At 44.2% G+C, this 27,722-nt stretch overlaps 1 protein-coding gene across 1 annotated transcript in view; it reads right to left on the reverse strand.

Moving 5' to 3' along the window:
• Nucleotides 1-27,722, reverse strand: part of TPP2 (tripeptidyl peptidase 2) — a 321,173-nt gene that overhangs the window by 112,433 nt on the left and 181,018 nt on the right. Inside the window, 1 exon segment of the mRNA XM_030201336.1 lies at nucleotides 13,103-13,240. Within this exon segment, the coding sequence (XP_030057196.1) occupies nucleotides 13,103-13,240 (138 nt within the window).

Below are 27,722 nucleotides of genomic sequence, written 5' to 3' on the forward strand. Positions count from 1 at the left end.
CTTCCTATTCAGGGCAACCTGTTGTTCCGACCGGGTTTGGAGAATGTGGTTTTTCAGAAATGGGCGCGACAAGGTATAACTAGGTTAGAACATGTGTTGGATTGGCAGGGGGTAACGTTGAAGCTGGGGGCATTGGGGCTCGGGTATGATATGGGAGGTATCTTCGCTTACGCCCATCTGAAGCATTATGTTGATTCATTGGACAGGGGGGCTTTAGGTTCTCGGCACTGTCATTTCCTGCGGTAGTTTTTTCATTCGGTGCAGGGGGAACGTCTTTCAATCTCTGGGCTGCATAGGGCGTTGGGAAGATATATGGTGCCCAAGGTCCGAGGGCAAATTCAACAGCGCTGGGCGGAAGATTTGGCAAGGCCACATTTGGCTCTGGATTTCAATGCTTTGACATCTAGGATTTCAGGTTTGACAGGTATTGCAGGACTTAGAGAATGCCAGTATCGTATTCTACATAGGGTCTACCTAACAAAGGCTCAAGTGTTCAGGATGGGAGGAGTATCCACGCCTCTCTGTGGGAAGTGTGGGAGAGCTCCGGGGTCGTTTTTTCATTATTTGTGGGGGTGCTATAAGGAGAGGCATTTTTGGGACTCCATTGTTCGGTATCTGTGCACTCTTTTGGGATCAAGAGTCATGTGTTCCCCGATGGGGATCTTGCTAGATAAGCATGAACTTTTTTTGTTATAGGGTGGTGCAGCCCGATTCGCAAGGCCTGTCTGATTGGTAAGCGGCTTATAATGAGTCAATGGATGGAGAAGTCCCCCCCCCCCCCCCCGGATTTCTGGCACTGGCGGAACAGACTGCATGAATTCATGTTATTTGAAAGAAGAGGGGTGGGCTGTTCCCCTAAGCGGCGGAGGCAGTTTCTGGACATTTGGGGGCCATATATCCAAAGCTTATCTCCTAAAGGGAGGAGTTTAGTGATCAATTCGCTTTAAGTTTTCAGTTGTAAGGAAGTCATCCATTTCAGATATAGATCGAAAAGTTTGGGTATCTCCTTAGGGGGGGAGATTTTCATTGTTGGTCTGTTTTATTGATATGTTTTTTCTTATAACTAGGGGGGAAGGGGGGGAAGGGGGCTAGAGGGCGGGGGGGGGGGGGGGAGTAGGCAAGTAAAAGTTTGATGGGTATAGCAGTGTTGTTGGGGGGGGGGGAGGGGGGGACTTATTACAAACTATGGAGGATAAAGGTGAACGTTACTATTGTGTGGCTATGACATGTTACCTAAGGGGGTTCAAATTGAATTTGTAGGCTGTAATGTAAATGTTGTATCATTAAGATAAATTGTTGAACCATAAAATGGTGGGGAGCTATAAGAATCCAGGCTCTCTACGCTTCTTTTGAATGTTGATGGTTACAGCAATTGATTGTGATGATGAGTTTTCCTTGTCTGAACTATACTTAAAAGTTAATAAACAGCGTGGAATACACTCTGAGGGGGTGGCGTAGGGGGGTGGAGTTGGAGGGGGAGAAAATATTAAATATTTTGATGATGAGATTTTCACCATGCTGATACTCTGTTTGTCTTGTTTTCAAATGGATATATACTGAGATTGTTGACTTTTAATTTTGTTATATCATCAATAAAAATTGTTGAAACATAGTACAGAACTTACATCCTTTCCTCTCCTTCTATCACAATCAAACTCTTTACTATTCAGATTGCTCCCATCTCATCCTTCCGTTACTTAGAGATAATCTTCAATTCTAAATTAAAATTTAATCATCAGGTTTCTCAAGTTGTCAAAAAGGGCTTCTTTTGGTTTTGCTGAATTCTGTTAAGTGATTTCTTGATTTCTCTGATCTTCACAATCTTATTCATGCTTTTATCATTACCCACATTGACTATTCTAATTCCATTTACTATGGTATTCCAAATTACCTTCTCTGTCACCTACAAACCCTTCAAAACTCTGTCATTCGCTTCTTATGTAATGCCAAATGTCATGATCACATTACTCTTCTTTCCCACTTGTAATAGATACTTGTCCATTTTATATGTCAGTTTAAGATTCTCTGTCTAATGCACATGGTGTTACATTTAGGTGTCCCATCTTATCTCTCCTCTGTTACCATTCCATACATTCCCTCACATACTCTTTACTCACCAGTTGGTTCTCCCATCACCTAGATATGCTCTTTATGAATCTACTAGTGCCTCAGCCTACTATTTCTTTCTCCTTCCCTATGGAATGGTTTGCCTCCCTACTTCAGGCTAGAGTTGTCATTTTGCAAATTTAAAACCCTCCTTAAGGCATACTTTTTTGAAACAGTGTTTGGTTTCTAAATGAGTGTGGGTCCTTCAGAGACCAATGGATCTGCTTTGCCTCATTAGCTAGGGTATAGTTTGATGGTTATTCTCTTGTATGTTGGCAGTTTGATTGTTTTATCTCCCCTATTTAAATGACATCCCTTTCTGATGTTTCCATTTTAATTGATTTTATTGTGAGCTGCTTTGGCCTGGTTTCAGATTAGGCAGGATACTAAATTTGTAACAACACCTAGCTACAGAGACTAGATGAATCGCAGCTGAGCCTACTCCAATAGAAAGTGAGAACCATCTTAGAGGGACCATTCTTGAAGTCATTGAAGGAAGTCATAGGTAATGATGATTAGGGGACGCCCAGGGCTTAGGGGCACACGTGAGTTCGAAATGGGTGTTGACATTAAAAACTCAGAGCTTCTTGTAGCAGTTTAAAGTAACTGTCGACCCTATGGACAGACACGTTCAACCCACATTGAACGGCACGGAATGTTGAGGGCACGGAACAATTAAGCCAATTCTGAAAAAATTTTAATCTTTACCCAATACGGGCTAAATATTACTGCCCAGTTTCACACCTGCCTTTTCTCTCTAAGGTTATGGAATCAGTGGTCTTGGATTAACTCTCTGCTCGTATTGAGTCCATGAATGCACTTCACCCCCATCAATCTGGATTTCATTCTAGTTTCAGCACCAAAACTGTAGTTTCTTCTTTAAGTGAACTGCATAGTAATCTGGAAAGGGGCAAAATTGCTTTACTTGTTTCCATTGATCTACTGGCAGCATTCGATTTGATCACTCACGACCTTCTTTTACATCATCTTACTAGTCCGTTAAGCCCGTAAAAACGGGCGAGATTTCCAGCTACCCTCCTCGCCGCCGCTCCCTCCCCCCTCTGTGCCGGGCCCCCTGCACTGACCTGACAGCGCCTCTCACCTCCGTGTGAAAGCTCTGCAGGCAGCAGCAGATCGCTCTGCTGCTGCCTGCAGCGCTTCCACATGGAGGTGAGAGGCGCTGTCAGGTCAGTGCAGGGGGCCCGATGCGGAGGAGGGCTGGAGCGGTGGCGGGGATGGGGGGGGGAAGGGTGGAGGTTTGTGCGCGCGATGTTCGTTCCCGTCGACAGTGTCCGACAGTGACTCCAACTCTGTTTCCCTCTCTGTTCCGCCCTCTGACGTCATCACGTCTTGACGCGAGGGCGGGACAGAAAGGGAAGTCTCTACTGCGCATTTGCAGGTGTCCGTCACTTGCCGTTTATATGTTTGATATCTCTGGGTATTTCTGGTGAGGTATTAGACTGGTTCACTTCCTTTTTGCAACAACGATCTTTTTGGGTGATCCAATCATCTAGCTCTCCTCTTATACCACTGACTTGTGGCATTCCACAAGGGTCTGTGCTCATTCCCATTTGTCAGCTCCTCATACAATCATTTGGGATAAGTTCCTATTCTTACGCTGATGATTTTCTTTTGGTTTTCTACACAAATGCATAAATGCATATTCAATTGACTTGCAACCTCTTCAAACCTACCTGTACCGGGTGGCAAGCTGGCTAAATGATAACCATCTACTTTTGAACCCAGATAAAACCACAGCTTGTTGGATTACTGAGTCTCTGTCCCTCCTTCCGTTAGTCCTTTCCTTCTGTGTAGGCATATTGTTCCTGTACCATCTTTCCACTATCTTGGTTGTCCTTGATTCTGTTCTGCCATTTAGTCCACAAATTTCTCAGGTTGTAAAAACAGGTTTTTTCTTTCTACGGCAATTAAGATCCATTCGTAACCTACTAGATTTCAATGCACTCTGCTCTTTGTTCTTTGCATTTCTTCATTCTAGGTATGACTATTGTTATGTTGCTTATGCTGGAATATCTAAACAGAATCTGAAAAGACTACACATACTGCAGCATGCATACTCTTGTCATGCTTCTCACTTCGATCACGTTTCACTGCTTCTCAAAAAACTCCACAGGTTGCCCATTGAATACAGGATCACGTTTAAAATTCTCACACTAACCCATAAAGTTCTTCACAGGGGTGTCTCCTGCATACCTTGCTTCTTTGGTAATACCCTATACTCCTTCATGAACTCTGTGCTCTCTGAATGATAACAGGGTGGTCCTCCCTCACCCTTCCAAGGTAAGATGGGAATCCACTATATCAACAGTGGCCAAGCCAAGTCACAAGTAACTGGCAAGATCCCAAAAAATTACAATACATTTTAGGGTGCTTATCCTAGAAATAAGCAGTGGATTTTCCCCAAGACCACTTTAATAATGGTCTATGGACTTTTCCTTTAGGATGCTATCCAAACCTTTTTAAAATCCCGCTAACTGCTTTTACCACATTCTCTGGCAACAAATTCCAGAATTTAATTACACGATGAGTGAAGAAAAATACTCAGATTCATTTTAAATTTACTACTTTGTAGCTTCATTGTGTGCCCCCTTGTCTTAGTATTTTTAGAAAGAGTAAACAATCAATTCACATCTACCCATGCCACTCCACTCATTATTTTATAAACCTCTATCATATCTCCTCTCAGCCGTCTTTTCTCCAAGTTGAAGAGCCGTAGCCACTTCAGCCTTTCCTCATAGGGAAGTTGTCCCATCCACTTTATCATTTTTGTCTCCCTTCTCTGTACCTTTTCTAATTCCACTATATCTTTTTTGAGATGCGGTGACCAGAATTTAACACAATATTTGAGGTGCGGTCGCACCATGAAGCAATACAAAGGAATACGTCCTCATTTTTGTTTTCAATTCTTTTCCTAATAATACCTAACATTCTATTTGCTTTCTTAGCCGCCGCCACCGCACACTGAGTAGGGCGTGTCAATATATCATCAACGATGACACCTAGATCCCTTTCCTGGTTGGTGACTCCTAATGTGGAACCTTGCATTACGTAGCTGAAATTCGGGTGCCTCTTTCCCATATGCATCACTTTGCACTTGCTCACAATAAATGTCATCTGCCATTCAGATGCCCAGCCTTGTAAGGTCTTCTTGTAATTTTTCACAATCATCTTGCGATTTAACAACTTTGAATAACTTTGTGTCATCAGCAAATTTAATTACCTCACTACTTACTCCCATCTCTAGATCATTTATAAATGTGTTAAAAAGCAGCGGCCCCAGCACAGACCCCCCGGGGAACCTCACTATCTACCCTTCTCCATTGAGAATACTGACCAATTAACCCTACTCTCCGTTTTCTATCTTTTAACCAGTTTTTAATCCACAATAGGACACTACCTCCTATCCCATGACTCTCCAATTTCCTCTGAAGTCTTTCATGAGGTAATTTGTCAAATTCCTTTTGAAAATCCAGATACACAATATCAACCGGCTCACCTTTATCTACATGTTTGTTCACCCCTTTAAAGAAATTTAATAGACTGGTGCGGCAAGATTTCCCTTCACTATATCCATATTGGCTTTGTCTCATTAATCCATGTTTTTGAATATGCTCTGTAATTTTGTTCTTTATAATAGTCTCTACCATTTTTCCCAGCACCGACATCAGGCTCACCAGTCTATTTCCCGGATCTCCTCTGGAACCTTTTTAAAATTCGGTGTTACATTGGCCACCCTCCAATCTTCCGGTACCATGCTTGATTTTAGAGATAAATTACGTATTACTAATAGTTACGCAAGTTCATTTTTCAATTTTATCAGTACTCTAGGATGAATACCATCCGGTCCAGATTTGCTACTCTTCAATTTGTCCAACTGAGCCATTACATCCTCCAGGTTTATAGAGATTTCATTCAGTTTCTCTGACTGCTCAGCATGGAATACCATTTCTGGCACTTGTATCTCTCCCAAATCTTCCTTGGTGAAGGCCAAATAAAGAATTCATTTAATCTCTACGCTATAGCTTTGTCTTCCCTGATTGCCCCTTTTTCCCCTCGGTCATCTAGCAGTCCAACCGATTCTTTTGCCAGCTTCTTCCTTTCAATATACCTAAAAAAGTTCTTACTATATGTTTTTGCCTCCAACGCAATCCTTTTATCAAAGTCTCTCTTTGCCTTCCTTATCACTGCTCCCTACCATGCACTGATGTTACATTTACCCAGTCAATATTGGTACAGGAGGAAGGGAAGAGAGAGAGAGGAGGTACAAGCAGATAAAGAAGAGATGCCGGCCTGGGTATGGGAAGGAGTGTAGAGACAGGGACACAGAGGGCAATGCTGGACAGAGAAGAGAGAGGGATGAATAGGATTAATGCTAGAGATGGGCAGAGTGGATAAAGACCCAGAGGGTCAATGCTAGAAATGGGCAGAGTGGATAAAGACACAGAGGGTCAATGCTGGAGATGGTGGGGAGTGGATAGAGACACAGAGGGTCAATGCTGGAGATGGGGGAGAGGAGTGGATAGTAATACACTGGGTTAATGCTGGACAAGGGAGGGTGGATAAGTAGATATAGGGTCAAGGTTGGACAAGGAAGTGTGGATAGGGAGATACAGGGTCAATGGTGGACGGGTAGATACAGGGTCAATGGTGGACAAGAGAGGGTGGATAGGTAGATAAAGGGCCAATGTTAGACATGGGGGGGGGGGGGGGGGATAGGGACACATAGGAACAATGCTGATGGGGGTACTGAGGAAATGCAGGATAAGTGAAGGTACAGATACATTGGGGAGATGATCAATATAGGGGAGGATAGGGACACCAAGAGGGTGGATGCTGAATATGGAGAGAAGGATAAGTAAAGGAATACAGAGGGGAGATGCTGGACAGGACATATTGAGACACAGAGAGAAGATGGATGGTGGATATGGAGAGAGAGAGGAAATGTCAAATGGACAGAAGACCCTATTAAAGACAGTTAAAAAGAGAAAAGCAGAAGAGAGACAATAAATTTATCAGTCAACAAAGGTAGAAAAAGTATTTTATTCTGAATTTATTAATTGAAATATGTCAGCTTTTAGAAATGTATCTCTGATATTTTGCATTTTAGTTATTTCTCCAGTACTGCTGTACATGCAAGTCTGATTTCTTGAGGTTTCCAGATCAGTTTTTTGTCTTCATATCTCTATTACTGATCTGTGGTCCCATGTTTGATATTTGTTGAGGGTCTGTCTGTGTTTTGTGTGTGTGACCAAGCTGGTATTCTGCTAGCTTGTAGTGTCTGTTTAGAGATCTTATTGGGGTCCTGTTTGTTTTGTGTTTTTTTACTAGATGGTGTATTAGAGTTTTAGAGCCCAGCGTAATATTTACAGTGCTGCCTTTTAATGCATAAATTTGTCGCTCTTTGATTCCTGGGAGTTAATGCTGTTATGGTATGGTACAGTTCTGAGTGTGTTTTTAGATAAGTTTGTGCATGGTGTTTTGCAGTGGATTGTGTGTGTGTTGGCATTACTGAAGTGAATTTTATTTCCAAAGTGGTCTCAAGTGTCTTCAATTTATTATGGAAACTGAGGAGACTAAGACCATTCTTCACAAAATCAGTCTTCTGTACCGTAGTTCAATCCCTAGCCCTAACAATTGATTACTGCAACTCTATTTATGCAGGACTTAAATGGGATCTCCTCAAAAAACTACAAACTGCTCAAAACACATAGTAACATAGTAAGTGACAGCAGATAAAAGACCTGTACAGTCCATCCAGTCTGCCCAACAAGATAAACTCACTTTACTTGATATGCAATACATTATATGTATACCTGAGTTTGATTTGTCCTTGCCATTCTCAGGGCACAGACCATATAAGTCTGCCTAGCACTCCTCTTGTACTAAAAGTTCTGAAGCTAAAGTCGAAGCCCCTTAAAATTTACACTCAAGCCCATCCCTCCGATCAGGGTTGTCGTCCATAAAAAAACAGGCCTTTTTTACAGGCACGCTGAAAAATAGATCGACGAGCACCCAAAACCAGCGTCTACACTATCGTGAGCCATTTTTCAGTGCACCTTAGTAAAAGGACCCCTAAGTATTTAATTACATCTGTTCTTCACTCAGGTTTTACAGGTCTAACATTAAATGATGTATTTTGCTTTCTGTTAATATATTTTTAACATGTTTTTGCTTTTCTAATTGTTATATAAGCCACACTGAACCGGAGTTCTTTTTTTTTTTTTTTAATATCTTTATTGGTGCCAGAAGGAAAGTGAACACATAATACATTTCTGAACATGAAAACTCTATACATACACGGTCCAAAATATATGCAGACATTCTTTCCATCATTACTTTCCAAAAATGACCAACGCTCCTTATAGGACCATTCATATCTACACCCCATCTGACTTTTCTCATTTTTTATAGAAATGCCTTCCCCAACCCTCTCCCCCCTCCCCCCCTCAGGTACCTCTTAATGAGTTCAGAGGTGTTGGTGGCTTGTATTAAGGATCCACCATGCTCTCCAAGCTACATAGCTGTGTGTATGTTTTCCACAATCCCTGATACACTCTCTGTTTGTTTTTGGATGTCAGCTTGTACTGCAACGCTACCCACTCCGCCATCTCCCCCATCAACTGGTGCCAATGCTGCACAGATGGCGGAGACGGCTGCGCCCAAGCCTGCAATATGCATTTTTTAACCAAGAGAATCGCGAGGAGAGCAAACCGGCTCTGCGCCTCTAAAAGACCTTCCTCCCTCAACTGTTCTCCCAGCAACAAAACCGAGAAGGACCATTCAAATGGTTTGGCTATAACTTTTTCAATGGTTTCTAGTGCATGTGTCCAAAGCTCTGCCAGGGTCGGGCACTCCACAAAAGAATGAACAAATGTGCCAGTTCCTCTCTGACATTTGACACATCTATCATCTGCCCATAGTCCCATTTCCTTCCCACGTTGGCGGGTAATGTACACCCTGTGCAATACTCTGAATTGAATGTCCTGTAGCGCCGTGTTTGGTGTAATACTATAGAGTTTGTCGAAAGCCTTCCCTAGCCTTTCCTGTGTGATATTTTCTCCAAGTATATCGCTCCACCCCTTCGCCAACCGTGTCAGTGGCTGAGTTCTTTTATGAGCGTCCATGTGTTTATACCACTGGGACACCCCATTCAGCTTCGACGGGGTCAACAAAAACACTTTATCCAACCCCGTGAACCGAACTGGGGAGCCTACTGCCCTTGTCAGTTTCTGATAATAGTCCCGTACCTGCAAGTACTGAAAAAATTGTTTATTATTGAGATGCCATGTGTTTTTAACTTGCTCAAAAGATGGAAAAGCCTGATTTCCTAACTCTACCAACTGCCCTATATACTTACAACCCCCTTGAACCTGAGTTCTATTTGGGCTAATGCAGGATATAAAAGTCACAAATATCACAGCGGGAGTCCTGAGTCTGTTGAGAAACAGCGGGAGTCCTGAGTCTGTTGAGAAATGAGAAATATATAGTTCGAATGATGAACCAGATTTTAGTCAGATGGAAAAGTTGATTCTGACTGAATTGATTGCGATTTCGGAACCGACGGATGAACTGATGGAGGAACTTGACGAAACAAGACGATAAAATTGTGGTTGGTACCACTGAGTCAAGTTAAGTACCCTCTAATCCACGGTCTGATTTTTTGTAACATTGGAATTTTTTGACTTCTTATCATTTTTTACCAGCTTTAGAGTTTCAGCTGTTTCAGTTGGACTTTGTTTATACCCTTGATTCAGAAACATTTAAACCTATGGACCTTTTCACTACAGACTTTTCTCTCAATCAGATTGTTAGTTTGAGAGTTTTTCTCTGTAGTTTTTCTGGCCGGTGGTGGAGCCAATGATGATAGCCATCACAGTTGGTGTCCTAATTCTAAGAGGTACCCTGGGGCTTATGAGGCTAATTGTTAATAATGAGATAATATTTGTGTTTCAAGTGTATAATAAGGATCTAACAATTTGAGAAAACAATTTAATTTCAAATAAATAAAAATAAAAAATAAACCATCAAACATGGTTTTAGAAAATTTTGCAGGATCTGAAGTTTGTTGAAGTGGTTGTCTTTACAGCAGACTTGTATGTAGATCAGGTTTAAATTATGAGATGTTGCCTCTTAAGGGATCTATACATACACTTTAATTGTTTCCATAGATGTGTATGTGGCTTAGTGTTGGTAAGTGCTTGAAATAAATGAATTTAAAATATGTAACATTATCCATGACAACAGAAATCCATTATTATGGGTACATGAAGGCACTGTTTGTCAGTAAGCGAGATTAAACAACCATGATGAGTAGTGGAAAAGGTGCAGTATAATTAAGTGATGTGAACTGAAAGATTATGAGGCTGGAAGGCGAAGGCTGAAGGGTGTAGAGAGACAAGAAACAAGACAGAGAAAAATCAATGTCAATGTAGGAAAGGAAGAAGATAAGAGGAAAAACAAGAAATGATAAATGAGCACGAGAACCTAGAAAAGAAGGTAAAAGACAGAGGAAACTAAAGTGGGACCAATCTTCACTTCTATTTACAATATTGTAAATGCATAATCAACTTCTAGGAGGCCAAATATATTTCTGTGAACTTGCTCTATTTTGCTGTGTGATAAAAAGTGACTGGTCAAGCTGTCTCCTGTTCAGGTTGTTGCAGAATGCAGATGCAAAATAAGTTAATATCCTTGTTTTGCACTGCTGTATATATGTTCTCTTGCAGTATTTAGTATTGGCATTGGTCTCCTCTTATTTTGTGAACTATTAAGGAGATTGGCTGAAAGTTTGTTTCCTTTTCTTTGGAAATGTATAAATAATTTTAAAAAAATGTAATGCCTAGACAAGAAGAAAACATAATACAAAGTGATTTTTGTGGTGGAAATTGGAATATGCATCTCTTCTCTCATATTTTGCACAATACAGGAGGAAAGGCATTTCTATTTGTCCAGCTATATTCCACTACATATAGGGTATGCCTTCTTGGGATTTCCAGTTCAGTTTTTGCCTGCATATTTGTATTTCTAATTTGTGGTTACTTATTCTGTATTTGTTGAGAATCTATGTTCTGTGTGAGACTGAGATCTCCACCCATGTGCATGCCTAATTGGAAAGTACACACCATCCATGGTGCATACATTTCTGCCAGTTGGCGTTCCATAAGAGGTGATTTATGTGCATTCCTGTCACATAAAACTAGGTGGTTCCTTATAGAATGTGCGCCAAGTTGAGCACCCCCAATCATTCGGGAAAAGTCAGCTCCTATGGTCTGAGAATACAGCCAGCTGAAATGCTCTAGTTTAGCTCTGCACCTATTGTTGCATGAGGAAGCCTCCTGTGGATGCAGAATATAATTTAACACTGTGACAATGCAGAGCCAGGGGTCAGTATTTTTTTTTATAGTAGAGTTCAAGGCAACATAATTTAACTCAGATAATTTTTGTTGATTATAACCAATGTTGGCAGGGTTTTTTTTTTTGTATTGCTTGGAAATATATAAATTGCATTCTTTTATTTATTACATTTGTATCCCACATTTTCCCACATAGCAGTAGGCTCAATGTGGCTTACAGGTTCCGGAAAGGAGAGTACCAAATCCGGGAATATATACAGAGTAGAAAATAGAGTAACAGTAGGTGCAAGAAAGCTGATAAGGTTCCGGAAAAGAGAATACAACTCTGGGACGAATATATAGTAGCGTATAGAGAGAAGTAATCCCAATGAGGCTGTTAAGTCTCTGGGGATGGGACTTCAGCTTCTAGTGAGCTTGGGGAACTGTCTAACTAGTGTTTAATGTGAGGGGAGCTCCTCATCCTCCTTCCTGATCAGAGTTTTCAGGGGGCCCTCTCTTTTGGGTGCCTTGGGAGGGGGTGCCACTTCATCCCTTGCCTTAGGTAGCAGATTGTCATGAGTAGCCCCTAGGAGTAAGTGCTGTCAATGAAGGGGGCAAGAGGGAAAAAAAAGTTATGCCGGGGTGGGGGGAGGGGAGTTATGCCGGGGTGAGGAATGCTGCCACTGGGGGAGGAGGGCTAGGGAAAAAAAATTACTGTCTGTGGAGTGGGAGGAGGAAAAAGTGCTGCCTGTGGGTGGCCCCAGGAAAAAAGTTCTGCCTGTGGGTGGCCCCAGGAAAAAAGTTCTGCCTGTTTGGGTCGGGTTGGGAGGTGGGCTATGTTTTCCTATTCATGTACATGGTATAGGGAAGTGCTGGTAAGGACGGTAAGGGGAAAAAAGCTGGGATTTATAGAAATGATAATTAATAGTAGAAGTAGAAGTAGAAAAGGGGAGGTGCTAGTGTTAGGGGAGAGGGAAAGTGCACTCTCCCCTTGCTAATTTATATGAATGTGAGAGGGGGCATAATGAGAGAAATTTCTCATAGTGCTGGCTCATTTCAGTTAAAAAAAAAAAAAATCTCCGCTGTTTTGATATGCTGACTTCATTATTTAGTGTTTGGTGTGTGTGTGTGTGTGTTCTGAATAACCATAATGAATATGTATGAGATGAATGTATGCAAATGAATATACTGTGTCAAGCTCCACCCTTTGCCACCCCCCCTCAAATGAATCAGTCAAACTATGCTGAAGAAAGCCAAAAACATAACCTCTCTGTGGAAAACAAGAGAATGCTGGTCCCGCATGCTGACAACATGTGGGAAAGCACTCGCACATGTATGGTGCGATGCTGCCAAAGGTTTCTTAATGATACAGAATGCTGGGTAACGTTCACACCATGCTCTGTCAGATGTTACCCAGATTCAAGAAGCAATATCCTGCTTGTCCTTGGAGAAATTATAATCTTTAACTAGAAGTTTTAAAATTCAAACATGCTTCATGATATCGTATATAAAACATATTAAATTAACAAAATAAGCCCAAAAAGTAACTAATACAAAATTAATCACTTTTCACTATGCATACAACACACACACATAGCTTGTTTTTACAAGCACAATTAAAACTACTTCTATTAAGTCTGTACCTGGTGTGGGTAAGCATCACCTGATCCCATTTGTCTTTTGTTCTGGTCAAAAATAATCCATAGCTGGCTATCAAATTCAGACTCGTATAGTAATTCACAAAGCAATGGACAACTTGGAGTCACCTCTCCACTCTTAGGCTGAAAAACACAAGAGTCCAAATCCTCAGTTTGTTATATTTGAGCCAAAAGAACAGTGCAGACAGTAGTTGGGAAAAAAAGGGTAGATATTCAAAAGGATTTAACCTTGACTTGTATTATCTCTAGTACTTCAGGTTCTGAAATAATCACAAAGCAGCAGTACCAATAAACTTCAATTTTATATATTTGGAGGGTAATTCTATAAAGTTTTTTTCTGTATAAAAAGCCTGTTTTACAGGCAGAAAATTTTGCTATAAAATTGTGTGAATGTATGCGTGTAAAAAGCATGAACAAGGAAAGTGTTTTCCTACTTCAAAGATGAGAAAAGTGAAAAAATGCAATGAAAAACAATAACAAAAATATAAATAAATAAAAAGTTAAAAAAATGGTGCGATAAAAAAATAGAAATACTATAAAATACAGGGTAAAATAGTGACTTGAATCATACACTGTAAAGCTATATAGGGAATGAAATGTACCTTAACATACACAGTACACAAAATGTAGCAGTCACAAAACAGGCAAATTAAGTCACATCTAAAGATGCAAAAAGAAGCAAAACATTTAGAAACTAGTAAATAAGGCCGTTTCTGACAAATGAAACAGGCGCTAGCAAGGTTTTCCTCGGAGTGTGTATGTTTGAGAGAGTGTATGTGAGAGGACTGTGTGAGAGAGAGTGAATGTGCGAGTGTGTGACAGAGAGAGAGTGAGTCTGGGTGTGAGAGAGAGAGTGTGTGTGATTGTCCACTCTCCCCTGCCCCCTCCAGCCACCCAGCAATTCTCGTTTCCCTTGCCCCCCCTCGAGCCATGCAGCGATTATGCTCTCTTTCCCCTGCCCCACCTCCAGCCACCCAGCGATTATGCTCTCTCCCCTGCCCCCCTTCAGCCACCCAGCTATTGTTCTGTGTCCCCTGACCCCCCTCCAGCCACCCAGCGATTGTCCTGTGTACCCAGATTAGCTCCGTCGAAGCAGCGACGTTATTGAAAGCCCTGGCCGTCCACGGAGTCAGCTTCAGAACGTTGGAGTTGAGTTCGTTCCCTCAGTCCTGCCTTCTGATAACCCGCCCTCGACGTCATCATGTTTTGACGCGACGGCGGGGCAGAGAGAGATGTGACAGACTTACGAATGTTACGAACCCTTCACTGAAGCCACTGAGTCAGCTTCAGAACGTTGGAGGTGCTTTTTATTATAGTAGACATAAAGATGATATAATACTTGTGTCACAGATTCCGGGGCCTTAGCAATCTGTCATCTGTCATGAATTTAGGGATGGTGAGCCCTTGGACCACAGCTGGAGCTGTGGCAGACAAGTCACCTGGGCTGGCACAAGACAGGAGTAGGAACAAGTCAGGACTAGGCAAGGCAAGGCAAGACTGGGCTAGAATAAACCAGGAGACCAGACAAGGCTGGACTAAGCAATGCAGAGGTAACAAGGTACAATAGACAAGACAATGACCAGATCCAGATGAGGCAAGGATAGCAAGGCAAAGGGGCTAGAACTGGAACCAAGACAGAACAAGGCAAGACACAGAACTAGATTAAAACTGGGTCCAGAACTAGGACAGGGACCCAGGCAATACAAGGCAAGGCAGAGCATGGAAAGACACAGAACTAGATTAAAACTGGGTCTAGAAAAGGCAAGACAAGGACAACGCAAGAACAGGATCCGGATAGGACTGGACTATTCAAGATAAGACAAGGCTAGGCAAAACTGAACAAAACAGACAGGCAAGACAGAAGCTGGATCCAGACAAGGCAAGAAAGCAAGGCAAAGGGCTAGAACTGAACCCAGACAGGAACACAGCAAGACACAGGAACAAGGCTAGAACTGGGTTCAGACATGGCAAGGCTAGGAAGGGCAAGAACTGGATCCAGACAACAGACAGCAAAACAAGACAAGGCACAAGACTTGGCAGATAAAGCAGGGCAGGAGCTAGGCAACAGGAACAAACAGAAGCAAGACTATAGACAAGACAGGAACAAGACTTGGCTTGGCAGAAACAGGACTCAAGAACAGGACTTGGCAGGAAAAGGATCCAGGAATAGGATTGGAAGGAACAGGAACCAGAAAATGAGCTTTAGCTGTAGCAGGAACCAGGAATAGAACTTTGGATGTAGCAGGAACCAGGAACAGAGCTTTGGCTACAGTAGGAACCAGAAATGGAGCTTTGGCAATCACAGAAAGAAGGAACAGATTTTAACTGTAGCAAGAATCAAGAGCAGGGCTAGACTGTAGCAGGAACCAGAAGCAGAGTCAAACTGTATCAGAAACCAGGAGCAGGGTTTGGCTATAGCAGAAGCCAGCCTTTCAGGAACAAGGTTCAGAAACAAGACACACGGGAACAAAGCCAGGAAGGAATTAAGGCATACAGAAATAAGGATTCCATGAACAAGGTATGCAAGAGCAAGGCTTTCAGGTTCAGAAACAAGGCGTTCAGGTACAAGACTCACAGAAACACAGGTAGGCAAAAACAAGTGTACACAGGAGTAAAGCTTCAGGAACAAGGTTTACAGAAGCAAGGCTTTCAGGTACAAGACTCATAGAAACACAGTTAGGCAGGAACAGGACTACTCAGGAGTAAGGCTTCAATGATGTCAGGCTGGTGAGTTCTTGTACCAAATAGAGCGCTGCGGAGTCCGGGAAGCGGACTTGTTGGTCAGGCAACCCTGCACTTCACCCGCAGTGACCACTGTTCCACGGAGGTTAAGCCCCCAGGTGCAGGTGCAGGTGGCCGGCAGGACTTACAAGAAAAGGCTGTAAGAAGGGTGCCACAAGAAAGTCAGTCAGGCAGGCAGCAGACTAAGGATGGTCCAGGGATAGGCAGTGTTAAACAGGCAGGCAGCTGGCAAAGAGTGGTCCAGGTACAGGCAGCATCAAACAGGCAGGCAGCAGACAAGAGAGATATCCAGGTATGGGTAAAGAACCGATAACCAGGAAACTGAGAGAGAGAGCCAAAGCACAACCAAGAGTAGAACTACCAAAGTAGAGGCCGAAGCAAAGATGTGGAGAAGAGCTCCACAGAAATAATGCTGGCGTCTAACGTCAAGAGGAACCAGCTGAGTGGGAGAGCTGCCATAAGGCAGTGAGGTTCAGGCAAGCCACCAATAGGAGAAGAGTCTCCAAGAAAACCGGGGAAGGACCAAGACAGAGAGGGCAGGACGAGAGGTGAACCAGGAACTCCCCTGTGGAGGAGACCAATCCCAGCGGGGAAGAAAGGTGGAACCCAACCAGCGCACACCAATCCCAGCAGGCCAGCGAGGTGGACCCAACCGGAGCGCACCAATCCCAGCGGGGCAGAGAGGCGGGACTCAACCTGCGTGCACAGGAGAGACGAGCGCCGAGGGAAAGGAGGGCAGCGCGCGCTGCCATGCGTTGGCAATGGCAGGCGAGAAGCACTGCACCGCCGAGGGGCGTGACAAATGACAAGACTCACAGGAACAAGAAACACACAGTAGTAAAGCTTCAGGAACAAGGTTTACAGAAGCAAAGCAAAGCTTTCAGGTACAAGACTCACAGAAACACAGGTAGGAGAGAACAAGACTACACAGGAGTAAAGTTACAGGGAAAAAGGTTTGTTTGTTTTTTTTTTAACTTGTAAAGTTTATTAAATCATTCCACAGAGAAAAATAAAACATTACAATTCCAGCTTCTTCTCTACATCAAACCTGACCCCACCGTAACTTTGGGATACAAACATGTAATCATGAAGTGGCATCAAAACCCGTTTCCACTCCCTTTTCTCCCCTTTTGTCACCCCCTACCCCCCGCCCTCTTCCCCTACCCATGCCCTCCTCCTCCCCCCTCCCTCCCAAGCAGGAAAAAAGGTTTACAGAAGCAACGCTTTCAGGTACATGGTTCAGAAACAAGACACACAGAAACAAGGGTTCAAGCACTAGACTCACAAGAACAAAGCCATGAAGGAAACAAGGCATACAGGAATAAAGCCAAGCAGGAATTAGATTCAAACATGGAACACAAAGACAAGGTTAATAGACGTTTTGCATGAAAGTTCCAAGGTGCATTATAAAGGACTTTGCTAATGCTGTCATGACTTTGAATGAGGCTTGGATGCAGGAAAAACAGAGCGAGGCTTGGATAACAGGTAGCAGATGCATCAATGCAGGAAAAAGGCAGTCTAGAGAAGCCACAAAGCCCTATCACTGGAAAAAGGTAAGTCTGGGCACGGCTACGGCTGTGACAACTTACTAAGAACAGCATATATATGAAAGCTAAGAAATAAAATGAATTAATGGAATAAAATAGCGAAAAACGTAAAGGGTAAAATGATACCAATACCATAGAGCAAAATGTGTCTAATGATTGAGTTGAGAGAAACTTTTTTTTGATGCAGATGTCCGATTGTGAGCTTGATGAAATACTTTGTAGTGTTCCACAGACAAGCGGGAAATGATTGCTATAGCAGGCTATGTGGGTATGATGTCAGAGTGAAAGTGAACGACTGTGAAAGGAGGCAAATGTCTACTGAAACAATTGCTGACTTGTGTAAAAATGTGCAATCTGATGAAACAAACAGTTGTATGAAGACGTTACAGTGCTGGGAGTCAATGTAAATTCTAAACAGTGCAGTGAAAGTGTACAATAAGCAAGCCAGACTGGCATAAAAAAGTGACTGAGGTGAAGAAACACTGCGGAGAACAGATGAAAACACGGGTGCCTGCAAAAAACTAAGATGGTGAAAATAAACCGAAACGGAAAAGTGCTATAGTATTTAATATAATATAAAGGGGATACAAGGGCAGATGTGTCGACCGTAAACAAGTAAATATGATAAATGATTAAAACAAGAAATGTGAAAGGAAGTGAACAGAGCAAATGAATGGTGTCTCTGAAAACAAACAGTTTTCCAAAGAAAGCACTAAGAACCATGCCTGTAAAGAGTATACTAAGAAACTGATAGTTAATGCAAAAAAGACTCATCAACCCAAACTGTACGGGGCAAACACTGGCGAACAAGCTGACTGGCAGCGTTTTGCATGCAAGTGAGTGTGTGAGATACTGCTTAAGGATATTTAAATGATTTGCTGGCACCAAAAACGTCACTGTACAGTAAAAAAAAAAAAAAAAGAACAGAGATACAGGAATAATGACAAATGAAACAAAAAGAATAAAAACTAAACAATGAACATATTAAATGACAACTGTACTGAAATAAAAATATGAGCATGATGTAAAAAAATAAATAGTAAAAAAATGGGTAAATGGTGAAAATACTAAAATAATGATAATGAATAGAATAAAGACCATGTGTAAAACAGATGAATATTTGAGAAACAAAAGAAATATGCTTTAATCAATCTCAGAATTTAAACCAAAAGGCTGAAGAGTATTAAGTGAAAAAATCATCCTCTGTTCTTCCCTGTTTAAGATTTGTTGAACATTTCCACAACACCATCTAGTGGTGATTCTCTTAAAAGCAAAAAGGTAAATGTCAGGAGAATTTTGTGCAGATGGCCAATGCTCAAGAGGGGCAGACTTAACTTTTCTGTTAATGCAAATTCTATGCTCAATGATGTGAGTCTTTAACATACATTTTGTCTTTCAATATAAAGTTTCTTGCATGGGCATGTAAATACATAAATGACAAAGATAGTACAGTCAGAGAAATGCTGCAGTATAACTTTTTTTACAGGTGTGTGTATCGATGAATTCTCTGGTAGATGCTGTATGTCTGCAAACTGAGCAATGACCGCAAGGGCGGTGGTCATTAAGCTCAGTGGTATAGACCTCAAGTTCAGGTAATGATGGCAACAAAAGTTCACGAACATTTCTATTCCTGGTGTTGGCAAAGGTGATTCGCTTATCTTTGAAACAAAGATGGTGTTCCAAAATATGCCAGTGCTTCTCAATGACATTTTTGATGTTACCGGAAAGATGAGAAAATCTCAAGATGCACAAAAAATCTGGTGCTGACTTCTGTGGGTGAAGAACCAAAAGTCTTGCATATTTAGAAGTAAACACTTTACTGTATCCCCTATGGACAGTGGACAATGGATACCCTCTGTTCAGGAAACGTTGATTCATAGTGACCCCCTGTTTCTGATACTCTTCAATGTCAGTGCACAGTATTCTTAGAAGTAGGAACTGAGAATATGGTAGGGTATCCTTTAAAGATCTTTGATGAAAACTCTGAGTATGCATTTCTGTCTGTAGGTTTGCAGTATACAGTAGTGATAAATGAATATGTAGTTTTCTGTATGAGGATATCCAAAAATGAAATAGAATTCATGTCATATTTTATCTCAAAATGTAAACTGGATTCATGTGTATTGAGCCATATATGAAATTCTTCAATAAGAGTAGTGGTCCCATTCTAAAGCAAAAAAATGTCATCAATGTAATGTTTGTAAAACCGTATCTCATCCATGAAGGGATGTCAGCCACGTAAAGACTGGCTAAATTGGGTGCCATGGTAGCACCCTATGATGTTCCTCTTACTTGTTGGTAAAATGTTCCTTGGAAACCAAAACTTTTTTGCTGAGTGCAATTGTTGTGAGAGTCAAGATGACGGTTTGGAATCTGTTTTGTTATGGCACAGGTCCTAAGTGTCACAGTTCTTCCATGACTCTGGAGCCAGGATCGCATTGCCAGTGGGTGGGAGGAGGAGCCGTCACTGTTCAGGAAGTATCACGTGACCTGCATGGGTCAGCTGCCAGTACGCCCCCCTCAGTGATGTCAGATGCCACCAGACGTTGTGGGATGGGGCATTTAACCCCATTCGGGCTCAGGCTTGGACACTTTTGCATCATACATCTGCTTCTTTGTGTGAGTGGGTCCCTCTTACGCTGTTCCTCTCTGTCTGTGTGGGTTCCAGTAGTAGCTTCTGCTTCTTTGTGTGAGTGGGTTCCTATTACAATGCTCCCCTGTGTCTGTGAGGGTTTCAGTAGCAGCTTCTACTTCTCTATGTGTGAGTGGGTTCCAGTATAGTTTCCAGCTTGTGTGTGTGTGTGGGTTCCAGCAGTGGCTTCCAGCCTGTGTGTGTAAGTGGGTTTCAGTATAGTTTCCAGCTTCTGTGTGTGTGGGTTCCAGAAGTAGCTACTAGCTTCCTTGTGTGAGTGAGTAATGGTATACCTTACTGCTCCTGTGTATAATTGGGTTCTTGAGAATGCACTAGCTGTGTGTATGTGCGGCTTTGGGCCACTTTGCCTTTGTGACTTAGGCACTCTCTCTTCTGCCAAGTTTATCCCAGTATAATTACTGTCCATGAGAGCTGTCAGGGCCAGCCCTGTCTACTAGCCAGAGAATGATCTTTCATAGTTTCATTATGAACCAAGGGCTTACATCCCAAAGTACAACAGAAAAGAAACACTAAGAATTTTTTTTCCACAATTGCCAATGTCTCAAGTAGCAGGATATTTGTATAGAGTGCTTCAATATCAAGCGTCGCAAGAATGGTGTTTGATAGGTCTCTGTCAAAAATCATCTAAAAATGTTAATATGTGAAGAATCTCTCATGTATGATGACATCTGAGCAATGTATGGTCGCAAAAAAAAACCCATCTACAAACATGGAAAGTGAGTCCAGGAGGGATCTATTTGCTGAAATTACAGGCTTCCCTGGAGGGTTCTGTGTATTTTTATGGATCTTAGGGAGAATATAAATAGTTGGGATAGTGGGGTTCTCCATGAGCAAGAATTCTTTTTCTTTCTTTGTGATATATCTACCTCTCTCTGAAATTGTAACTACTTCACATGGAAAGCCCAACTGCTGATCCCTACAAATCACCATGAGCTTCTTTTACAAAGCTGAACTAGCAATTCCAGCGAGACAAATGTGACGAAGGCCAAAGGAATTGAATGAGCTTCATTGAATTTGCTGCACTTTGTAAAAGGAGCCCCATGTCTGTGAGGAAGGCTCCACAACAGCTGTTAGCACTGTATAGCTTCACCACACCCACCTCTTACCCTAACCCCTATACCTTAAGGCCTCTCTAGGAACATCTCTATCAAAGCATCCTGAGTGACCTGGGGATTTCTGTCTAGTGAATGGTCATAACCCAGCAGACCTTCATAGTAATATAGTAACATAGTAAATGACGGCAGATCCATTCTGAACGGTCCATCCATTCTGCCCAACAAGATAAACTTACTTTACATGGTATGTAAAACGAAGATACATACCTGTAGCAGGTATTCGCTGAGGACAGCAGGCTGATTGTTCTCACGACTGGGTCGGCGTCCACAGTGGCCCCACAACGGAACTTTTCAGAGCAAAAGTCTTCAGAGCTTTGAGAGAACCTTCTGGCGTGCGTGGTGCGTGCACCGCACATGCGCGGCCATCTTCCCACCCGTCATGCGAGAGATCCACTCAGTTATATCCGAAAGCAAAAATAAAAGAACAACAACTCCAAAGGGGAGGTGGGCGGGTTTGTGAGAACAATCAGCCTGCTGTCCTCTGATAATACCTGCTACTGGTATGTATCTTCGCTTTCTCCGAGGACAAGCAGGCTGCTTGTTCTCATGACTGGGGTATCCCTAGCACCCAGGCTCACTCAAAACAACAAAGAAAGGTTAATTGGGCCTCGCAACGGAGAGGACATAAGGATTGACCTACGAACTAGAACATCTGAGAGTGCAGCCTGGAACAGAATAAAAATGGGCCTAGGGGGGTGGAGTTGGATTCTAAACCCCGAACAGATTCTGCAGCACCAACTGCCCAAACTGACTGTCGTGTCGGGTATCCTGCTGCAGGCAGTAGTGAGAAGTGAGTGTGTGGATTGATGACCACGTTGCAGCCTTGCAAATCTCTTCTATAGTGGCTGACTTCAAGTGGGCCACCGACGCAGTCATGGCTCTAACACTATGAGCTATGTCATGACCCTCAAGAGTCAGCCCAGCTTGGGCATAAGTGAAGGAAATGCAATCTGCTAGCCAATTGGAAATGGTGTGTTTCCCGACTGCGACTCCCCTTCTGTTGGGATCAAAAGAAACAAACATTTGGGCGGACTGTCTGAAGGGGCTTGTACGCTCCACGTAAAAGGCCAAAGCTCTCTTGCAGTCCAAGGTATGCAACTGACGTTCAGCAGGGCGGGTATGAGGACGGGGAAAAAATGTTGGCAAGACAATTGACTGGTTCAGATGGAACTCCGACACCACCTTCGGCAAGAACTTAGGGTGCGTGCGGAGGACTACTCTGTTGTGATGAAACTTGAGATAAGGAGCATGCACTACCAAGGCTTGAAACTCACTGACGCTACGAGCTGAAGTAACAGCCACCAAGAAAATGACCTTCCAGGTCAAGTACTTCAGATGGCAGGAATTCAGTGGCTCAAACGGAGGCTTCATCAGCTGGGTGAGAACGATGTTGAGATCCCATGACACTGGTGGCGGTTTGACAGGGGGCTTTGACAAAAGCAAACAACTAAAGGCTGTCCAGAGATAGGCTTACCTTCTACACATTGATGATAAGCACTAATTGCACTGAGGTGAACTCTTACGGAGTTGGTCTTGAGACCAGACTCTAACAAATGTAGAAGGTATTCAAGTAGGGTCTGTGTAGGACAAGAGCGAGGATCTAGGGCCTTGCTATCACACCAGATGGCAAACTTCCTCCATTTGAAAAAGTAACACCTCTTCGTGGAATCTTTCCTGGAAGAAAGCAAAACCCGGGAGACACCCTGAGAAAGACCCAAGGAAGCGAATTCTACGCTCTCAACATCCAGGCTGTGAGAGCCAGAGACTGGAGGTTGGGGGATGCAGAAGCGCCCCCTCATTCTGAGTTATGAGGGTTGGAAAACAGTCCAATCTCCACGGTTCTTCGGAGGACAAAGCCAGAAGAAGAGGGAACCAAATCTGACGCGGCCAGAAAGGAGCAATCAGAATCATGGTTCCACAGTCCTGCTTGAGTTTTAGCAAAGTCTTCCCCACCAGAGGTATGGGAGGATATGCGTATAGAAGGCCCTTCCCCCAATAAAGGAGAAAAGCATCCGACGCTAGTCTGTCGTGGGCCTGAAGTCTGGAACAAAATTGAGGGACTTTGTGATTGACCTGAGTGGCAAAAAGATCCACCGAGGGGGTGTCCCACTCGGAAGATCTTGCGAACGATGCCCACATTGAGCGACCACTTGTGAGGTTGCATTATTCTGCTCAACCTGTCAGCCAGACTGTTGTTTACGCTTGCCAGATAAGTGGCTTGGAGAAACATGCCGTAACGGCGAGCCCAAAGCCACATCCTGACGGCTTCCCGACACAGGGGGCAAGATCCGGTACCCCCCTGCTTGTTGATGCAATACATGGCAACCTGATTGTCTGTCTGAATTTGGATAATTTGGTTGGACAGCCGATCTCTGAAAGCCTTTAGAGCATTCCAGACCGCTCGCAACTCCAGGAGATTGATCTGAAGACCCTTTTCCTGGAGGGACCGAAGTCCTTGAGTGTGAAGCCCATCGACATGAGCTCCCCACCCCAGGAGGGATGTATCCGTTGCCAGCACTTTTTGTGGCTGAGGAATTTGAAAGGGACGTCCCAAGGTCAAATTGGATCGAACTGTCCACCATTGAAGGGAACTGTGAAAATCGGCGGACAGCTGGATTGCATCCTCTAGATCCCCTGCAGCTTGATACCACTGGGAAGCTAGGGTCCATGGAGCTGATCTCATGTGAAGACGGGCCATGGGTGTCACATGGACTGTGGAGGCCATATGGCCTACAAGTCTCAACATCTGCCGAGCTGTGATCTGCTGAGATGCCCTGGCCATGGAAACTAGAGACAGAAGATGGTCTGCTCTCGCTTCTGGAAGATAGACACGAGCTGTCTGTGAGTCCAGCAGAGCTCCTATAAATTCCAGTTTCTGAACAGGGAAAAGATGGGACTTGGGATAATTTATTACAAACCTGAGTAGCTCCAGGAGTTGAATAGTTATCTGCATGGACTGCAGGGCTCCTCCCTCAGAGGTGTTCTTCACCAGCCAATCGTCGAGATAAGGGAACACATGAACTCCCAGTCTGCGTAGCAATGCTGCAACTACTGCCAGGCATTTTGTAAAGACCCTGAATGCAGACGCTAGACCAAAGGGCAGCACACAATACTGAAAGTGCTGCGCTCCCAGACGGAATCGAAGATACCTCCTGTGAGCTGGAAGTATCGGGATGTGTGTATAAGCATCCTTTAAGTCCAGAGAGCATAGTCAATCGTTTTCCTGAATCATGGGAAGAAGGGTGCAGAGGGAAAACATCCTGAACTTTTCTCGGACTAGGAACTTGTTCAGGGCCCTTAGGTCTAGGATGGGACACATCCCCCCTGTTTTCTTTTGCACAAGGAAGTACCTGGAATAGAATCCCAGCCCTTCTTGCCCTGGTGGAACGGGCTTGACTGCATTGGCGCTGAGAAGGGCGGAAGTGTTCCTCTGCAAGTACCTGCCTGTGCTGGAAGCTGAAGGACTGAGCTCCCGGTGGGCAATTTGGAGGTTTGGATATCAAATTGAGAGAGTATACTAACCGGACTATTTGAAGAACCCACCGGTCGGAGGTCATGAGAGGCCACCTTTGGTGAAAAATTTTTAACCTCCCTCTGACTGGCAAGCCGTCCGGCATGGATGCTTTTACAGCAGCTATGCTCAACTGGAACCCTGGAACCAGTCAAAAGCCCGTCCCTTGCTTTTGCTGGGGAGCTGCAGGGGCCTGCCTTGGCGCACGCTGTTGATGAGAACGAGCACACTGGGGATGAGCCTGAGAAGGCTGTCGAGAAGGAGGACTGTACCTATGCTTGTTATAAGCATAGGGAGCATTCTTCCTTCCCCGGAAAAATCGTCTACCTGATGAGGTAGTAGCAGAAGGCGCCCGGTGGGAGAGATTGTCCATAGCGGTTTCCTGCTGAGTGATCTGATCAACCACTTGTTCGACTTTCTCACCAAAAATATTATCTCCCCCCCCCCCCTGGCAAGGAACATCCGCAATCCGCTGCTGGACTCGATTGTCCAGGTCAGAGGCATGCAGCCATGAGAGGCTGCGCATCACTATACCTTGGGCAGCGGTTCTGGATGCAACATCAAAAGAATTGTAAGCACCCCTGGACAGGAATTTACGACATGCCTTCTGCTGCCTGACCACCTCCTGAAAAGGCTTGGCCTGCTCCGGAGGGAGCTTATCAACCAAGTCCGCCAGTTGCTTCACCGTGTTCCGCAAGTGAATGCTCGTGTAGAGCTGGTAAGACTGAATTTTGGCCACGAGCATAGAGTCCTGATACGCCTTTCTCCCAAAAGAGTCCAGGGTTCTAGATTCTCTCCCCGGGGGCGCTGAGGCAAAGTCTCTAAAACTCCTGGCTCTCTTGAGAGCGGAATCCACAACCATAGAGTTGTGAGGTAACTGTGACTTCATCAGCTCAGGTTCTCCGTGAATCCGATATTGGGACTCAGCTTTCTTGGGAATGGTGGGAATACTTAGCAGTTTCATCCAGTTCCGCATAAGAGTCTCCTTGAGCACATTATGGAAAGGAACCGTGGATGACTCCTTAGGTGGCGAAGGAAAGTCAAGGACCTCGAGCATTTCAGTCCTGGGCTCATCCTCAGATACCACCGGGAAGGGAATAGCAACAGACATTTCCCAGACTCTCCGGGGAAGAAAGCTTTCTTTTTGGAGAAGGAGTAGGATCAGAGGGAAGACCACAAGACTCCTCAGAAGAGAAATATCTGGGATCCTGCCCTTCATCCCACGAGGCATCCTCATCGGTATCGGACTAGAGTTCCTTAACTGCAGTCCGAAACCGGGCCCGTCTCGACGCCGAGGAACCATGTCCTCGATGGCGATGTCGAGAAGTCGACTCCCATGCCGGTGGCAATGAAGCTCCCTCCAGCGATGTCGACGGGGAGTCGACCTGGGTGGCAGCCGAGGCCGATGCCTCAGGCGGCACTGACGTCGGACACCTCACCACAGGCGGAGAGCCAGCTGCCGCTTCCATCGATGGTACGGAGGGTGCAAGCACCCCCGGTACCGGAGCAGATTGACGCAACAACCCTTCCAGAAGACCTGGAAGAATGGCTCGGATGCACTCGTCCAGAGTCACTGTCGAGTAAGGCTGCGGGGTCGGTGCAGGAATCTGCGGCAGAACCTGTGGATGTTATAATGCAGTTGTATCGCTCCATGGTGCGACCGCACCTGGAGTATTGTGTTCAGTACTGGTCTCCGTATCTCAAAAAAGATATAGTAGAATTGGAAAAGGTACAGCGAAGGGCGACGAAAATGATAGTGGGGATGGGACGACTTTCCTTTGAAGAGAGGCTGAGAAGGCTAGGGCTTTTCAGCTTGGAGAAGAGACGGCTGAGGGGAGATATGATAGAAGTGTATAAAATAATGAGTGGAATGGATCGGGTGGATGTGAAGCGACTGTTCACGCTATCCAAAAATACTAGGACTAGAGGGCATGAGTTGAAGCTACAGTGTGGTAAATTTAAAACGAATCGGAGAAAATATTTCTTCACCCAACGTGTAATTAGACTCTGGAATTCGTTGCCGGAGAACGTGGTACGGGCGGTTAGCTTGACGGAGTTTAAAAAGGGGTTAGATAGATTCCTAAAGGACAAGTCCATAGACCGCTATTAAATGGACTTGGAAAAATTCCGCATTTTTAGGTATAACTTGTCTGGAATGTTTTTACGTTTAGGGAGCGTGCCAGGTGCCCTTGACCTGGATTGGCCACTGTCGGTGACAGGATGCTGGGCTAGATGGACCTTTGGTCTTTCCCAGTATGGCACTACTTATGTACTTATGTACTTATGAGGTTGAGGAGGCGGTACAAGGCTGCCCGAAGACGGACACCTCTTGAATAGAGGGTGAGCGTTTCTCCCGGCGTCGGTGCTTCATGGGTGCTGAATCCTTCGACGCCCCGGAGCTCCCGGTACCGTGCTTGGAAGGAGACAGATGACGAAGCTTCTTCACCTTCGCTCAATGCACGTCATCGATATTCCTCGGTATCGACGAGGAGGACGTGGAATCCACCCACACGCCTCCTCGCAGGAGTCTTCGAGACAGGTGGAGACCCACTCGATGGCCCACTGCTCCCAGCGTGTGATGGTCTCCGGACAGCCATTACCTGCGCTCCTGAAGTCGATGCCATCCCCAGTGCCGATGTCGACATCGAGGAACTGGACAAAGCTCCGAAAAGTCAGTCCCGAAGAGATTGTCTTGACGCCTGTGTCCGCTTTTTCAAGCTAAGACACAACTTACATGCGTCTGGGTGATGGTCGGGCCCAAGGCACTGAAGACACCATGCGTGGGGGTCGGTACCCAAGACCGTCCGGTTGCACGGAGTACACTTCTTGAAGCTGCTGGGAGTCCATGATGACATGGATGGAAAAACAGCGGTGGCGAGATCAAAATTCGCGATTGTGCCAAAAAGGAGAGCACAAAAAAAGAGAAAACGCATATGCGCGGCCTAAGAGGGCCGAAGTGGAAGCGAAAGGAAACTTTTAGAGGGCAAAAAGTAAGAAAATAAAGGATTCTAGTTTTTTTTAAACTTTAACAAGGTAA

Source organism: Microcaecilia unicolor, chromosome 4 (assembly GCF_901765095.1).
Source record: "Microcaecilia unicolor chromosome 4, aMicUni1.1, whole genome shotgun sequence".
Taxonomy (NCBI): Eukaryota; Metazoa; Chordata; class Amphibia; order Gymnophiona; family Siphonopidae; genus Microcaecilia; species Microcaecilia unicolor.